General features: G+C 42.5%; 1 protein-coding gene across 1 annotated transcript; it reads right to left on the minus strand.

Moving 5' to 3' along the window:
• Nucleotides 1–945: 945 nt before the first annotated feature.
• LOC115169802 (deubiquitinating protein VCIP135) lies at nt 946–8,304 on the minus strand. The gene is made up of 3 exons (XM_029725757.1): nt 5,432–8,304; nt 4,421–4,507; nt 946–4,264 (listed from the first exon to the last, which is right to left on the minus strand). The coding sequence occupies exons 1-3, from the start codon at nt 8,082–8,084 to the stop codon at nt 3,450–3,452; spliced, it is 3,555 nt and encodes a 1,184-aa protein (XP_029581617.1). The 5' UTR covers nt 8,085–8,304; the 3' UTR covers nt 946–3,449.
• Between the last annotated feature and the right edge of the window lie 5,743 nt (nt 8,305–14,047).

The following is a 14,047-nucleotide window of genomic DNA, read 5'->3' on the forward strand; positions in this document are numbered from 1 at the left end:
TGGATGAGCTGCACTACCTGAGCCACTTGTGTGGGTTGTAGACTCCGTCTCATGCTACCACTAGAGTGAAAGCACCGCCAGCATTCAAAAGTGACCAAAACATCAGCCAGGAAGCATAGGAACTGAGAAGTTGTCTGTGGTCCCCACCTGCCGAACCACTCCTTTATTGGGGGTGTCTTGCTAATTACCTATAATTTCCACCTGTTGTCTATTCCATTTGCACAACAGCATGTGAAATGTATTGTCAATCAGTGTTGCTTCCTAAGTGGACAGTTTGATTTCACAGAAGTGTGATTGACTTGGAGTTACATTGTGTTGTTTAAGTGTTCCCTTCATTTTTTTGAGCAGTGTATATTCTGTCACATTCATGTCTGTTCGCCACAATGCAGTGACCCATCCCTGGTAAAATTAAGATATACCCGTCAAGTAGACAACAGACAGCGCACACTTACACTGACAACCCTGGTCACACACATATTGACGCCCACACACATCCCCCATACCCTGCTGCTACTATTTGTTGTTATTTACCCTGCTGCCCAGTCACTTTTACCCCTGCCTACATGTACATATCTACCTCAACTACCACTATATCCCTGCACATTGATATGGTACTGGCCTTGTATATAGCATACATTGTGTTTTTTTATTTTATCTCACCTAGAATGTTCTATTTCTTTACCTTTGATATTGAACACTGCTTTGTTGAGGAAGAGCTTGTCAGTAAGCATTTCACTGTACTGTTTATACCTGCTGTATCGTGTGCACATGACAAATCAAATTTGAATTGACAGGGCAGCAAACTTCTGATAAGAGAACTTCAAGATGGGATCAAACATATGCTATTGATCAAGTGGGTCTACATGATTGATTTTAAAATAATAATAATTGTAAGTGAATTCAAAGGCAAGTAGTTAAGGAAGTATTAGTGACCACAATACAAAATTGTGAAGAAATTACTTTATTGTTTGGTTGAAAAGTCATCACACATGCAAACAGCAATGTTGTAGCCATGGTATCTTCAATCTTTTATTAGCAAACAAGAAAAAAAGTTAACAAAAAATGAAAGAACTTGAGTTTCTGTACAGATCAAAGTATACTACAATATATACTATTATAATACAACTGGCTTACAATACATATAATTAGTACAGCAGTCACAAAGAAACAAACTTCAAGTTTGTCAAAACAGTGTTGTCTGAGTTTAATATTTCCTTTAAATGTTTCCTTGGACTGACAATATCTATATTTGAGTATATCTAGTATATGTTTTATTCTAATATTCCCTATTTTTCTGAAAGTGCTAAGTTTTACATTTTGTTCACTAGAAAGAAAAGCTGTGGAGCTCTTTAAAAAATGACCTGCAATTAATGTTTTTTTTTTAGGCAGGTACAAATATAACTGCTTTTTGCCATAATAAGAAACCTTGTCCAGAAGTCAGGCCAAGACTCAGTAAGACTGAAGGATTTAAGGCCATAAGCTGATAATGGCAGCATCCAAAGTTACCATGTCATTCTAGAACAACAAGGTGATTTGGAATACTCCAAAATCTGGGTTGGCAACAAAAGTGTAAACTCAATGTGGCCCATAATGCCTTTATCTCAATGGCGACTTAAATTAGTTAACAGTGAGGCCTCTGCCTTCCAATGTGAGGGCCTATAAAACACCAACTCACTTTTTGGTTGAAATTCCAACAAACAAACCAAAAGTTACATTTTATAATGTCGCGAGAGGAATTGAATGCCACAAAACTGATCTGAATGCAACATGGTACTACACGGTTTGTCTATAAGTTTACAATCAACTGGATTGGCTGAACAACCAATTGGAAATATACTTCACACCACTGAGAGATGTAGTACTTTGTTTACGAGATATCAAAATGTACAACCTCCATGATATCTCTTTCAAGGATTTCTCAAGGGATACGTCACATTCTGCACCAAAAGATCCGACATCTCATGTCACAATCGGCAACAGAAATGTTCACAGCACTTAAAAATATCCCATTGTTCAAGTTCTCTTTGAGTAATTCAAATTGTGGATGTTCTGTTGAAATTCTAGAGCTGAATAGCCATAAAGTAACTAGACATACAGTACAATTCTTAGTAATACCAGCTGATTGTGGTTTCCATTAAATTAGAATGAATAACTATATTTCTATGGTTGGTTCATCCCAAGTTTATATCCTAATGAATGGTAAGAACACTAAAAAGGGAGCCTACAGGGATCAACACACCCCTGCATAACAACATTCAAGTGCAAACATAAATGTATTAGATTGAATAATAAAATGCCAGCATTGCATGTTTACAAAACAACAAAAACTGCAGGCAGTTCATGGAAAAAGAATTATCCGCTATTCTTGAATTGATTTATCATTCCTAAAAAGATAATCTGGAAATCTGGAAAATTCGCAAATCAAGTCTTACACAATTCTAAAGTATTTCAAAAAATAATAATCCTGCGCTGCATTCCATCTTTCACTAAAGGAAATTGCATACAAGTAAATGGAATATACTCCCAGGTGTGTGTAGTATGTTATGCCGGTCCTTCCAACAGAATACAGCACCACATCAAGTAGTTCAGCATTTGCGCAGCACACTTAACTTGGGCCCCTCGTTTGGGTTTTATGAGAAATCTCAAAAGTAACATAAATTGCTCTTCAAACATCAGTAAGTAGCCTTGAACCCAAAAGAATCAACAGGCATTTTCCCCCAAACAGTGCACACTTCAATGTCAATCTCTAAATTCCACCAATCAATTGGTTATTTTCAGAACAGTGCAACACTTTCTTTCAAATGGCACTCACATTTAAATGATCATTTTAAACAGAATGTTTAAATTCTTATAAAATGGCCCATATACAAACTAAAAAAGATCACAGGGTTTTCCGACAACTGTCAGTCGATGCATATGCTTATCATAAGGGCATGTGACGCCTTCCTTCAGGAATTAAGACAGCAAACATTCACATGGGGAGAAGAGTTCAAGAAAAAAAAACTACATTTGGAAAATGTCACTGTTGTTTATAGCAAATATGTTGGTAAATCAGAAAATGTGATGATGGTACTCATTCCATTTACAGTGTGCACTTTGCTGAAGCAGATGTTTGCAGACATTACAATACTGGCGTGGGAGGGGATCTCATCAGCTCAAGCTGTTCTACTACCTCTTGTCATAAGACATGGAGGGTATCTACAGGAATGCATTTCACACATGAGAACCAGCTTTGCTCCTTGGAGCTTGGTGCATGTTTCTGTATAATAACATTAGTCTGTCACCAAAGGCAGTAACGGTCAACCTCTGGCAATCATGCAGTAAAGACAACAAAACACAATGAATACCAAAGCTTTGATACAACCTGAAGCATTCACATATTAATGTCAACCAGACAGAGGTGTGACTGATCATGAGTGAGAAAACTATAGGACTGGGCCCTTTTCCCATCAGGAATGATCCATCGGCTCCAGGGCGTTGGTATGCTCTGCATCCTGGCTATCCATTTCCTCCAGCTCCTCTGACCCTGCATCAGGCTTATTCCCTGCCTTCACTGGTGTGCCACGAGCACCAGGAGTAGATACGTCCATAGAAGAGGCTTCCTGGTCACCTACCCCTGGGGCAGATTGGGAAGCACTCATCTTAGCCCCACTTGTCCTCTCTGCAGGGCCCCCAGTGCCTGCCCCTGCATTGCTCTGCTCCCTCAGGTGCCTGTCCATGGAGGCTTGGATGGATGAGACCATCTCCTGTAGTTTTTTCCTTTGTTCTTCGATCATACTAGGGTCTAGGTGTCGGCTGTCTTTCATGGTGACGAAACCAGGAGCCATGCGCACCAGCTCCTTGGTTGCATCTTCTGAGATGTCAGAGAGGTCGGGTCCCTTCGAGACGCTGGCGCTCAGGTCCACCCCGCTGCTGTGCTGGCGGGTGATGGGCTTGTGTTCAGGGGGAGAGCCACCTGGGGCACTGCCCAGGGAGTGGCCCTTACCCTGGAAGGCGTTGACACTCTGGAGCTGCTCCTTCTTGCGCACCACACCTCCACTTCCGAGCCTCAGCAGGCTGTGAGAGGGGCTTCCCTCCCGACTCCTGGAGGCAGCCTCAGAGCGGAGCTGCACCAGGGCCTCCTTGACAAGGTCCTCCACGTCAGGGCCCACGGGGAAGTGTCCCGCCGCATCCACACACAGCTCCAGACACTCCTCTGCTGCGTTGTACACAAATGTCTTTCCAGTCAAGTGTGGGAGGGTGCAGTGCTTGCCATCCATCAGGCCTGCAGACGAGACAAGAGCCATTATAGGTAGTCATGAACACAGATCAGTACATATCACATGCAAAAGTTTAACATAAAAACTAAAAAAATACTGTAGTTGTCATTTAAGTTATGCAAATTGCAAAGAGCACAATAACAGAAAACATGTTTACATACCCATATCTTTCTTCACAATGTTGAAGAAAACTCCACCTTGCTGGAATAAGTGAGGCAGTTTTTTTGCATATGACCAGACATCTTCTCCTGCGTAGGAATGAAAAATACTGCAATTAGTATGTGAAATAGAATAGAAATTTGTAGAATACATGCCATCATGTGGTTTTCCTCAGATAAAAATCCTAATTCTGTAGTAAAAATAGGTTGCCTTGTCATTTGCCTTGCCACCCTTTGCAATTACCAAGGCTTCTATTCCAACTTACATTACTGGCCGTAATATTACAGGCCAGATAAGATTGCATGGCTAGTAATATGCTAGTAAGACTGTGAAGGCTGAAGAGTGTCCAGAGACTGGAACTCAGACTCTGTTTAAGGTGAAGTGGAGTGGAGTGAGTGGAGATGACCACATCAGCACTTTCATACAGTCTGCACTCTCCGAGACTGCTGCATGCGTTTCAATGAATTCCAAAAGCCACGTCGCTGATGTACAGAAAAAGCACTTGAATAGATTATAATTATTTTAAGTGGAAAAAAGTCATTATCCCCAAAGATTAGGCCTTGATCCATCCCTGGTTAGCCCACCAGTCACTCAATACCTGTAGCACTATCATTCATCCTGCTTCTTGTAACCAATCCAAGAACAGCATGCCAGTATGCTGTGTAAAGCTACCATCTGTAAAGCCTATAGGCCTATCAGTTACTAGCCTCTCACTCTCACAATCACACCCATCACATTCTGTTTCTAGCCTTATATTTACTGAAGGGATGATCTAAGAAGGCATGCCTGGTACTATAGTCTTAAAGGTGAATCAACAAACTGGTTCTCCCTCTACAGCAAGTCATTTTTTACTTTTTGTATTGACATCACAGCAGTGTTCTGCATAACTCAAACATGTAAGTCACGTGTTGCTAGATTGTCTTTTTTTAACAGTAAATAATGATATAAAGTAAAGATAAAGATTCCTAAAGATTTGAATAAGAAACTATTTTCCCACCCTTCCCCTTGCTTACCCATTAAGGTTGCTAGGAGACAGAGGGAGGACATCTCAAGGTCAATGTTCTCCTGCAGCTCTCTGCTAGTATTCATTCTGCTGGAAGTCACTGGATCATCACTCTTCACAGAGTGGAGGGAATGCAGGTTTGAATGGGAACTGGAAGCACTTGGGGCGGAAACCTTGTGATCCTCTGGACCTCTCAGGATCTCCACAGTCACCCTGTCCCCATGTTGGAGAGCCACCGGCTCATTCTCCTCTCCATCCTTGGGAGGCAAAAGTTCTTTGGGAGGAAACCCATGTCGAATACATTGCTGGGCTGGAGACACAATGAACTCGTTCGCAATGCTCCTCTGGAGCTCAGAGAAGGTGGTTTGAGCCTGTAGAGTGAGCATGGCCTGCCGCCCGTCGCTAGTGGTGACACGGATCTTCTTCTCCTTACTGGAAGTGGAAGATTTGGTGGGCGTGGCTGGGGCGGACGAGGAAGGTTCCTGAGCAGCACTCGGAGAGGACGACCGCCCATGTCCCTGGACTCCCTTCTGCTCCTGCTTCAGTCGATCTGTCCTCCTTTTCTGGGTCACTAGGGCCTGTTCACTGATGCTCTGCTGAAGGCTCCGCTCTGCTTTACTCATGGTCAGCTCCTCTTTATGAATGGTCTTTGATTTCTGCCCAGTTAGTATGATCTTAGTCGGTGGCTGTGTGTCAACAGCCTGCTGGGTTTCCACCACATCTGTGAGTCTCTGAGCATGCGCACCGTCAATGGAGACTGGGTTATACTCATCTGGGTTCTTTTTGGCAGTGTGATGCAAAATGGTGTTCACCACTTTCTGCACTAGGAGCTCACTCCCAAACTCCCCAGGGAAATGCTTGGTAACCAGTTTCATGGCAACATCATAGACGTTGCTGTTCAGGGTCACCTCAACCTCATACTGAAACCAGTACACTGTCTCCCTCACGACACGCCCACCCCACTCCAGAGTGATGGGGAAAGCCTCTGGCAGATTGTCGTACTCCTTTCCCTCCCAGTAGTGCTTGAAGCCGCAGCCGCACTTCCCCCCCTGGGAGCGGGTGTTGGTTCTGTCTCCATCCAAGTACACCACAGAGCCGTTGCCATGGATGTGGCGCACTGAGGTGCCGTGGCACCAGTTGCAGGTGTTCAAGGTGCTCAGTTTGTAGTCAGGAATGAGGATGTCTTTCTCGGGGTCGTAAGAGCAGACCACATTGTTCAACGGAAAGCTGTAGTTCTTGTCGGGTCTGAGCTGCCCGTGGGTGGATTTAGCCAGGTTGTAGAGCTTACCACCTGGAGCCAGCCACTCAGGTAGAACATGGAGCTCAGAGAGTGCATTGCAGATCAGACAGCGATGTAGCCGGTTTTCCATGACTGATTTCTTGGCAGCCTCCGTCACCTCTTCGGGTTGGACGCCGATCATACCGGTCCGTCTGTAAACGTACTGATGCACGTCTGCCACCAGGGAGGGGTGGATGCCATGCTTCTCCATGAAGATCTCCTCCATGGCATTGACCAGTCTCATCACATACTTGTCTTGTAAACTCCTGTCTCCCGCGATGACGCAGCTCCCGTCTTGCTCCAAGTTAATGTACTTCTTGATGAGCTCCTGCGGGACCCCCCAAGCTTTGGGGAGAAGCCTCGGCGGAAGCTTGGGGAGGAGGGTGTTTTTTATTCCGACAAGAGGGATGTAGTGGTTACGCCCAGAGCTACTCCAGGCGATGCATATAGGCTTGTTGAACTTCCCATCTTTTCCCTTGCACTGCTCTTCCGGTACAAGCCCAGGGAGAAAAGTTGCAGAGTAATCCCCAGAGCTCCTCATTCCACTTAGTGAATCTAACAAGATTATGGGGCGGTGCAGCACATTAGCCAAGCCAAATATGTGAATGTTTCGAAGTCCCAGTGGCACACCCTCCGGTGGGATAAAAAGGGGGTCACATTCGTTGATGATGTCCTCCCATTCAGCTGCATCAATAAAATCCTGAAAGAGTGCCTTGTAGCGATCCAGATTTTGCTTGAAATTCTGTTTCAAATTCTCTCTTAAGGCATGCCAGAACAGTTCTCTGCCTACCAGGGCCCTGGACACAGCATGAACAAGGCAATGTCCATCTCCATCCACATGAACAGGAATTATGCATTCTTTGTTGCTGTTAGCTTTCTTAATCTCCTCCAATGTGTCGTGAAGGTATATCAGGCTCCCGGATCTGTCCTTGCCATAGCCAACTGTAGATACATGCTCATGTTCGATTAGAAACGCCCGATCACCTAGAAGTGAGCAGTCGAACATCTCTCCTTGATTCATTTCCCTCAGCAGTTTCGCTTTTCCCGTCTGCTTATCCATTCCATACCTTGTGAGAATAGGAGAGAGGAGCTTGCAATGGTAGTTGGAAAGCCCCATCACTTTCACCAGCTCGGTTCCCTTCTTTGGGGCTCCAGTGACACCGAGTAGGGCATTTCTTAACAAATTGTGCAGTACAACATCTGGATCAGTTACTTCTTCCACGTTTAAAAGATTATTCTGTTCGTGGCGTTGGCCACATTCAGTGCATTCAATGCTGATCGAGCCGTAAGCAGGGAAGAATAGCCTCGCCTGGCATTTCGGGTCTGGGCAGGTACCGGACAAAATACGCTTGTCCTTTTTCTTTGAGCCTTGTAGCAACGACATTCTGGCGAATAAAACTACACTAGGTATTGATCTTATAAAACCATTATGGTTAAATCCCAAATTAACTGGCTAGCAATTGCGCTTTGTCTCACGTATTACAAGCTAGCTATTTGCCAGAATAACAACACGGAAGCGGTTGTTTTTTTCTGTTGCGAAACCTAGTTTGCAATGGATTGTGGTACATGTAGTTTTCTAAACTGCGCTTTGGTGCGTTAAGAGTTTAAGTAAAAATAAACTACTACTTAAGTAGTTTTTGGGGGTATTTATATTTCTGGCAACTTTTACTTCACTACATTCCTAAAGAAAATAATGTACTTTTTACTCCATACATTTTCCATGACACCCAAAAGTACTTGTTACATTTTGACAGGAAACCTTTCCAATTCACAAACTTATCAAGAGAACATCCCTGATCATCCCTACTGCCTCTGAATATGGTGGACTCACTAATCACAAATGCTTTGTTTGTAAATGATGTATGAGTGTTGGAGTGTGCCCCTGGCTATCAGTCAATAAAAAATCAAATTGAGCCATCTGGTTTGCTTAATATATGGAATTTGAAATTTATACTTTTACTTTCAATACTTAAGTACATTTTAGCAATTCCATTTACTTTTGATACTTAAGTATATTTAAAACCAAATACTTTTAGACTTTTACTCAAGTAGTATTTTACTGGGTGACTTTCACTTGACTCATTTTCTATTAAGGTATCTTTACTTTTACTCAAGTATGAGAGGGACGGAACCTACACTGTTACACATACCATAATTTAACAATACTAAGCAAGATCTTATCGCGTCAATCTTATTGCGTAACTAGTATTGCTTCAATAACGTTTCATAAATGAGTTGTGTATTTACCTTCAAATTGACTACAAGTACCAAGTATTTTGGTTTTGTTACGTTTCTGTTCAGAGAGGAAGAGGAGGAAAGAGGCGGAAAATCTTGTCTCCCTCCAGCAGGTGGCATTTTTTCGTTGTTTCGCCCACCAAGCAAGTTTTTGTAAAGTCAATGACAGTGTACCCCGACCAAACCGAGAGCGACACGCTCCGAATTTACAATTGTCTGGGTCAATTGTGCACCGCCCTATGGGACTCCCAATCACGGCCGGTTGTGATACACCCTGGAATCGAACCATGGTCTGTAGTGACGCCTCCAGCACTGATATGCAGTGCCTTAGACCGCTGCGCTACTCGGGAGTCATGAGGCTAGTAGCGTCATAGAAATAAGAATTAATATAAAGGGCGTGTCCATTCAAGTCAATGATGGCATAATGGGTGGACTGGCAGCCATTTTGAGCGTACCCATGCCAAGAAGTAAAAGCAGTACGTGTACCCTTCAATCTGTCCTGTGCTTTGTTGAGGGTGTTTTTATAAATTAAATATGGAGTGCCAGAGCTGGGCGTTCGTAAATTCGGAGCGCACACAGGACGCTCTGGCCGAGGAGTGGGTTGATCCAAGCGTTCTGACCTCACAACGGCACCCAAGCTAATTGGCTAGCTACATCCAGACACCTCACTCTGATCATTTTACTCGCCCTACCTAGCAGAGCTGGTTAGGCTGTTTTCATGTTTATCCAGAGCGTTCGTGACTAACTGTGCTGCTGGTAACAATTTAATTACGCTTTTTTTAACTGGTGTTGAGCGTTCGTAAATTCATCGATTATTCTGCGCTCTGGCACACTCAGGCGAGAGTGCTCTGTAATCGGAGTAGATAGCCAGAGGGAATTTACGAACCCACCCTCAGGTCAACTCGACTGAGTTTACAAAAAATACATTCCATTGCATGAGCCGCATCATTTAAATGAACATTCGACATTACCATGGCAATCCAGCATCAGTTGATTATTGCAGCCATTGTGAGTTTACCGGTTAATTGCCAGAGTTAGAGCTTCCAAGCACGTTCTATTCATTCTTATTTCTATGAGTAGCACAGCGTCCATAGAAATGAGAGAATGAATAGAACGGGGGTCCCTATTCAAGTCAATGACTGCATAATGGGTGGACTGGCAGCCATTGCAAGTGTACCCATAGGAACAAAGCAGGAAGTTAAATCAACTCAAATGACATTACAAAAATTCTTATTTATATGACAGCATCTCTCTCCATTGAATACCAGTGGTTGAAGTCAACAACCCTCATACCGCTTTGTGGACAACAACTCCCATAGAGCCCAACAGTGGAAGTGTCATAATACCCATAAAACCTAGCAGTCACATAGGTAAATGGTTCCAATAGTTTTTCCACCATTCATTTTTCCCATAGGGGATTTTAGAAACACTTAAAATAAGGGCTGTGTTTCATGTAGGCTTACCCTGATAACCGCGTAAATATCTCTCGGACAAGGTGACTTTTATCAATAGATTTGGCTCAGATTTGAAAATGCTAATTAGCATCAAAGTAGATATCATACAAAACTACAAATCCCTGCATGTCGTCTCTAGCTGACACCTTTGCTAAAAGGTATTGTGTCAATTTAATACTTGCGAAAGACATTTCACAGAATTGACCATTTAAATAAATGTAGCCAGTATATTCAGTACTATATTTAACAAACATTAGATAGTTTATTTTATTTTACCTTTATTTAACTAGTCAAGTCAGTTAAGAACAAATTATTATTTACAATGACGGCATACCAAACGGCAAAAGGCCTTCTGTGGGGCTGGGATTACAAAAAAGATATATAAATAAATAAAGGACAAAACACATATCACAACAAGAGAGACAACACAACACTACATAAAGAGAGACCTAAGACAACAACATAGCATGGCAGCAACACAACATGGTAGCAGCACAAAACACGGTACAAACATTATTGGGCACAGACAACAGCAAAGGGAAGAAGGTAGACAACAATACATCACACAAAGCAGCCACAACTGTCAGTTAGTGTCCATGATTGAGTTTTTGAATGAAGAAATTGAGATAAAACTATCCAGTTTGAGTGTTTGTTAGCTGCAGCTGCAGCGAACTGAAAAGAGGAGCGACCTAGGGATGTGTGTGCTTTGAGGACCTTTAACAGAATGTAACTGGAAGAACGGGTGTTGTATGTGGAGGATGAGGGCTATATACAGTTTAAGTCAGAAGTTTACATACACTTAGGTTGTACTCATTAAAACTTGCTTTTCAACCACTCCACAAATGTCTTGTTAATTAACAAACTATAGTTTTGGCAAGTCGGTTTGGACTTCTTCTGTGTGCATGACACAAGTAATTTTTCTAACAATTGTTTACAGACAGATTATTTGCCTACCTTCAAACTCAGTGCCTCTTTGCTTGACATCATGAGAAAATCAAAAGAAATCAGCCAAGACTCAAAAATAAATTGTAGACCTCCACAAGTCTGGTTCATCCTTGGGAGCAATTTCCAAACGCCTGAAGGTACCACGTTCATCTGTACAAACAATAGTACGCAAGTATAAACACCATGGAACCACGCAGTCGTCATACCGCTCAGGAAGGAGACGCGTTCTGTCTCCTTGAGATGAACGTACTTTGATGCGAAAAGTGCAAATCAATCCCAGAACAACAGCAAAGAACCTTGTGAAGATGCTGGAGGAAACAGGTACAAAAGTACCTATATCCACAGTAAAATGAGTCCTATATTGACCTAACCTTAAAGGCCGCTCAGCAAGTAAGAAGCCACTGCTCCAAAACCGCCATAAAAAAGCCAGACTATGGTTTGCAACTGCACATGGGGACAAAGATTGTACTTTTTGGAGAAATGTCCTCTGGTCTGTTGAAACAAAAATAGAACTGTTTGGCCGTAATGACCATCGTTATGTTTGGAGGAAAAGGGGGAGGCTTGCAAGCCGAAGAACACCATCCCAACCGTGAAGCACAGGGGTGGCAGCATCATGTTGTGGGGGTGTTTTGCTGCAGGAGGGACTGGTGCACTTCACAAAATAGATGGCAACATGAGGAGGAAAATTATGTGGATATATTGAATCAACATCTCAAGACATCAGTCAGGAAGATAAAGCTTGGTCGCAAATGGGTCTTCCAAATGGACAATGACCCCAAGCATACTTCCAAAGTTGTGGCAAAATGGCCTAAGGACAACATAGTCAAGGTATTGGAGTGGCCATCACAAAGCCCTGACCTCAATCCCATAGAAAATTTGTGGGCAGAACTGAAAAAGCATGTGCGAGCAAGGAGGCCTACAAACCTGACTCAGATACACCAGCTCTGTCAGGAGGAATGGGCCAAAATTCACCCAATTTATTGTGGGAAGCTTATGGAAGGCTACCCGAAACGTTTCACCCAACAATTTAAAGGCAATGCTACCAAATACTAATTGAGTGTATGTAAACTTCTGACACACTGGGAATGTGATGAAAGAAATAAAAGCTGAAATAAATCATTCTCTCTACTATTATTCAGACATTTCACATTCTTAAAATAAAGTGGTGATCTAACTGACCTAAGACAGGGAATTTTTACTAGGATTAAATGTCAGGAATTGTGAAAAACTGAGTTTAAATGTATTTAGCTAAGGTGTATGTAAACTTCTGACTTCAACTGTATCTCAGATAGGGGGGAGTGAGGCCTAAGAGAGTTTTATAAATAAGCATCTTGCGACGGGTATACAGAGATGACCAGTTTAAAGAGGAGTATAGAGTGCAGTGATGTGTCCCATAAGGAGCATTGGTGGCAAATCTGATGGCCGAATGGTAAAGAACATCTAGCCACTCGAGAGCACCCTTAAATGCAGATCTATAAATTGTTAGTTTGGCAGCTGGAGTGAAAGAGGAGCGATTACGATAGAGGAAACCAAGTCTAGATTTAACTTTAGCCTGCAGCTTTGTTAAGTGCTGAGAGAAGGACAGTGGACCGTCTAGCCATACTCCCAAGTACTTGTATTTGGTGATTACCTCAGGCTCTAAACCCTCAGAGGTAGTAATCACACCTGTGGGGAGAGGGGCATTCTTCTTACCAAACCACATGACCTTTGTTTTGGAGGTGTTCACAACAAGGTTAAGGGTAGAGAAAGCTTGTTGGACACTAAGAAAGCTTTGTTGTAGAGCATTTAACACAAAATCCGGGGAGGGGCCAGCTGAGTATGAGACTGTATCATTTGCATATAAATGGATGAGAGAGCTTTTTACTGCTTGGGCTATGTTGTTGATGTAAATTGAGAAGAGTGTGGGGCCTAGGATTGAGCCTTGGGGTACTCTCTTGGTGACAGGCAGTGGCTGAGACAGCACTCTTTGAGAGAGAAAGTTAGCAATCCAGGCCAAAGACCCCTCAGAGACACCAATACTCCTTACTCCTCGGCCCACAAGAATGGAATGGTCTACCGTATCAAAAGCTTTGAACAAGTCAATAAAAATATCATCACAACATTGCTTGGAATCAAGGGCAATGGTGACATCATTGATGACCTTTAGTTATCCAGAGTCTTACCTTTGCCTCGATTCGTCAGTCTCGTCCAGATCATCATGGCATTTGTAGTTCTTTATGATATCTAATTAGCTGCTAATGTGGCTATTAGGTAAATACAGGTGACTCTATTGATAAAAGTCACCTTGTCCTAGAGAGAGTTATACAGTTATCAAAACGTCACATCAGGGTAAGCTTACATGAAACACAGCCCTTATTTTAAGTGTTTCTAAAATCCCCTATGGGAAAAATTTATGGTGGAAAAAACGATTGGAACCATTTCCTTGTTTGACTGCTATGACCAATGTTCCCTCTAAACTGCTTGTGTGAAATCAGAACATGAGGATTTATGGTTAGAAATAATAATGGTGATGATGATGATGTTGTTGGGGTTACATTGAAATGCTATTGAAATTCAGTACTGTTGGATTCCGGCTCAAACAGGTTTATGGAAATTATATAGTAGATATAACAGCAAAAAGAGCAGTGAAAAATAATTTTGTGGATATAAAGGTGTAGTTGGTTAGAGGGGAAATGAAAACATTGATTCGTAAAAATGGGTTAGATTGCTGGCA

This window comes from Salmo trutta, chromosome 31, assembly GCF_901001165.1.
Source record: "Salmo trutta chromosome 31, fSalTru1.1, whole genome shotgun sequence".
In the NCBI taxonomy this organism is placed as follows: Eukaryota; Metazoa; Chordata; class Actinopteri; order Salmoniformes; family Salmonidae; genus Salmo; species Salmo trutta.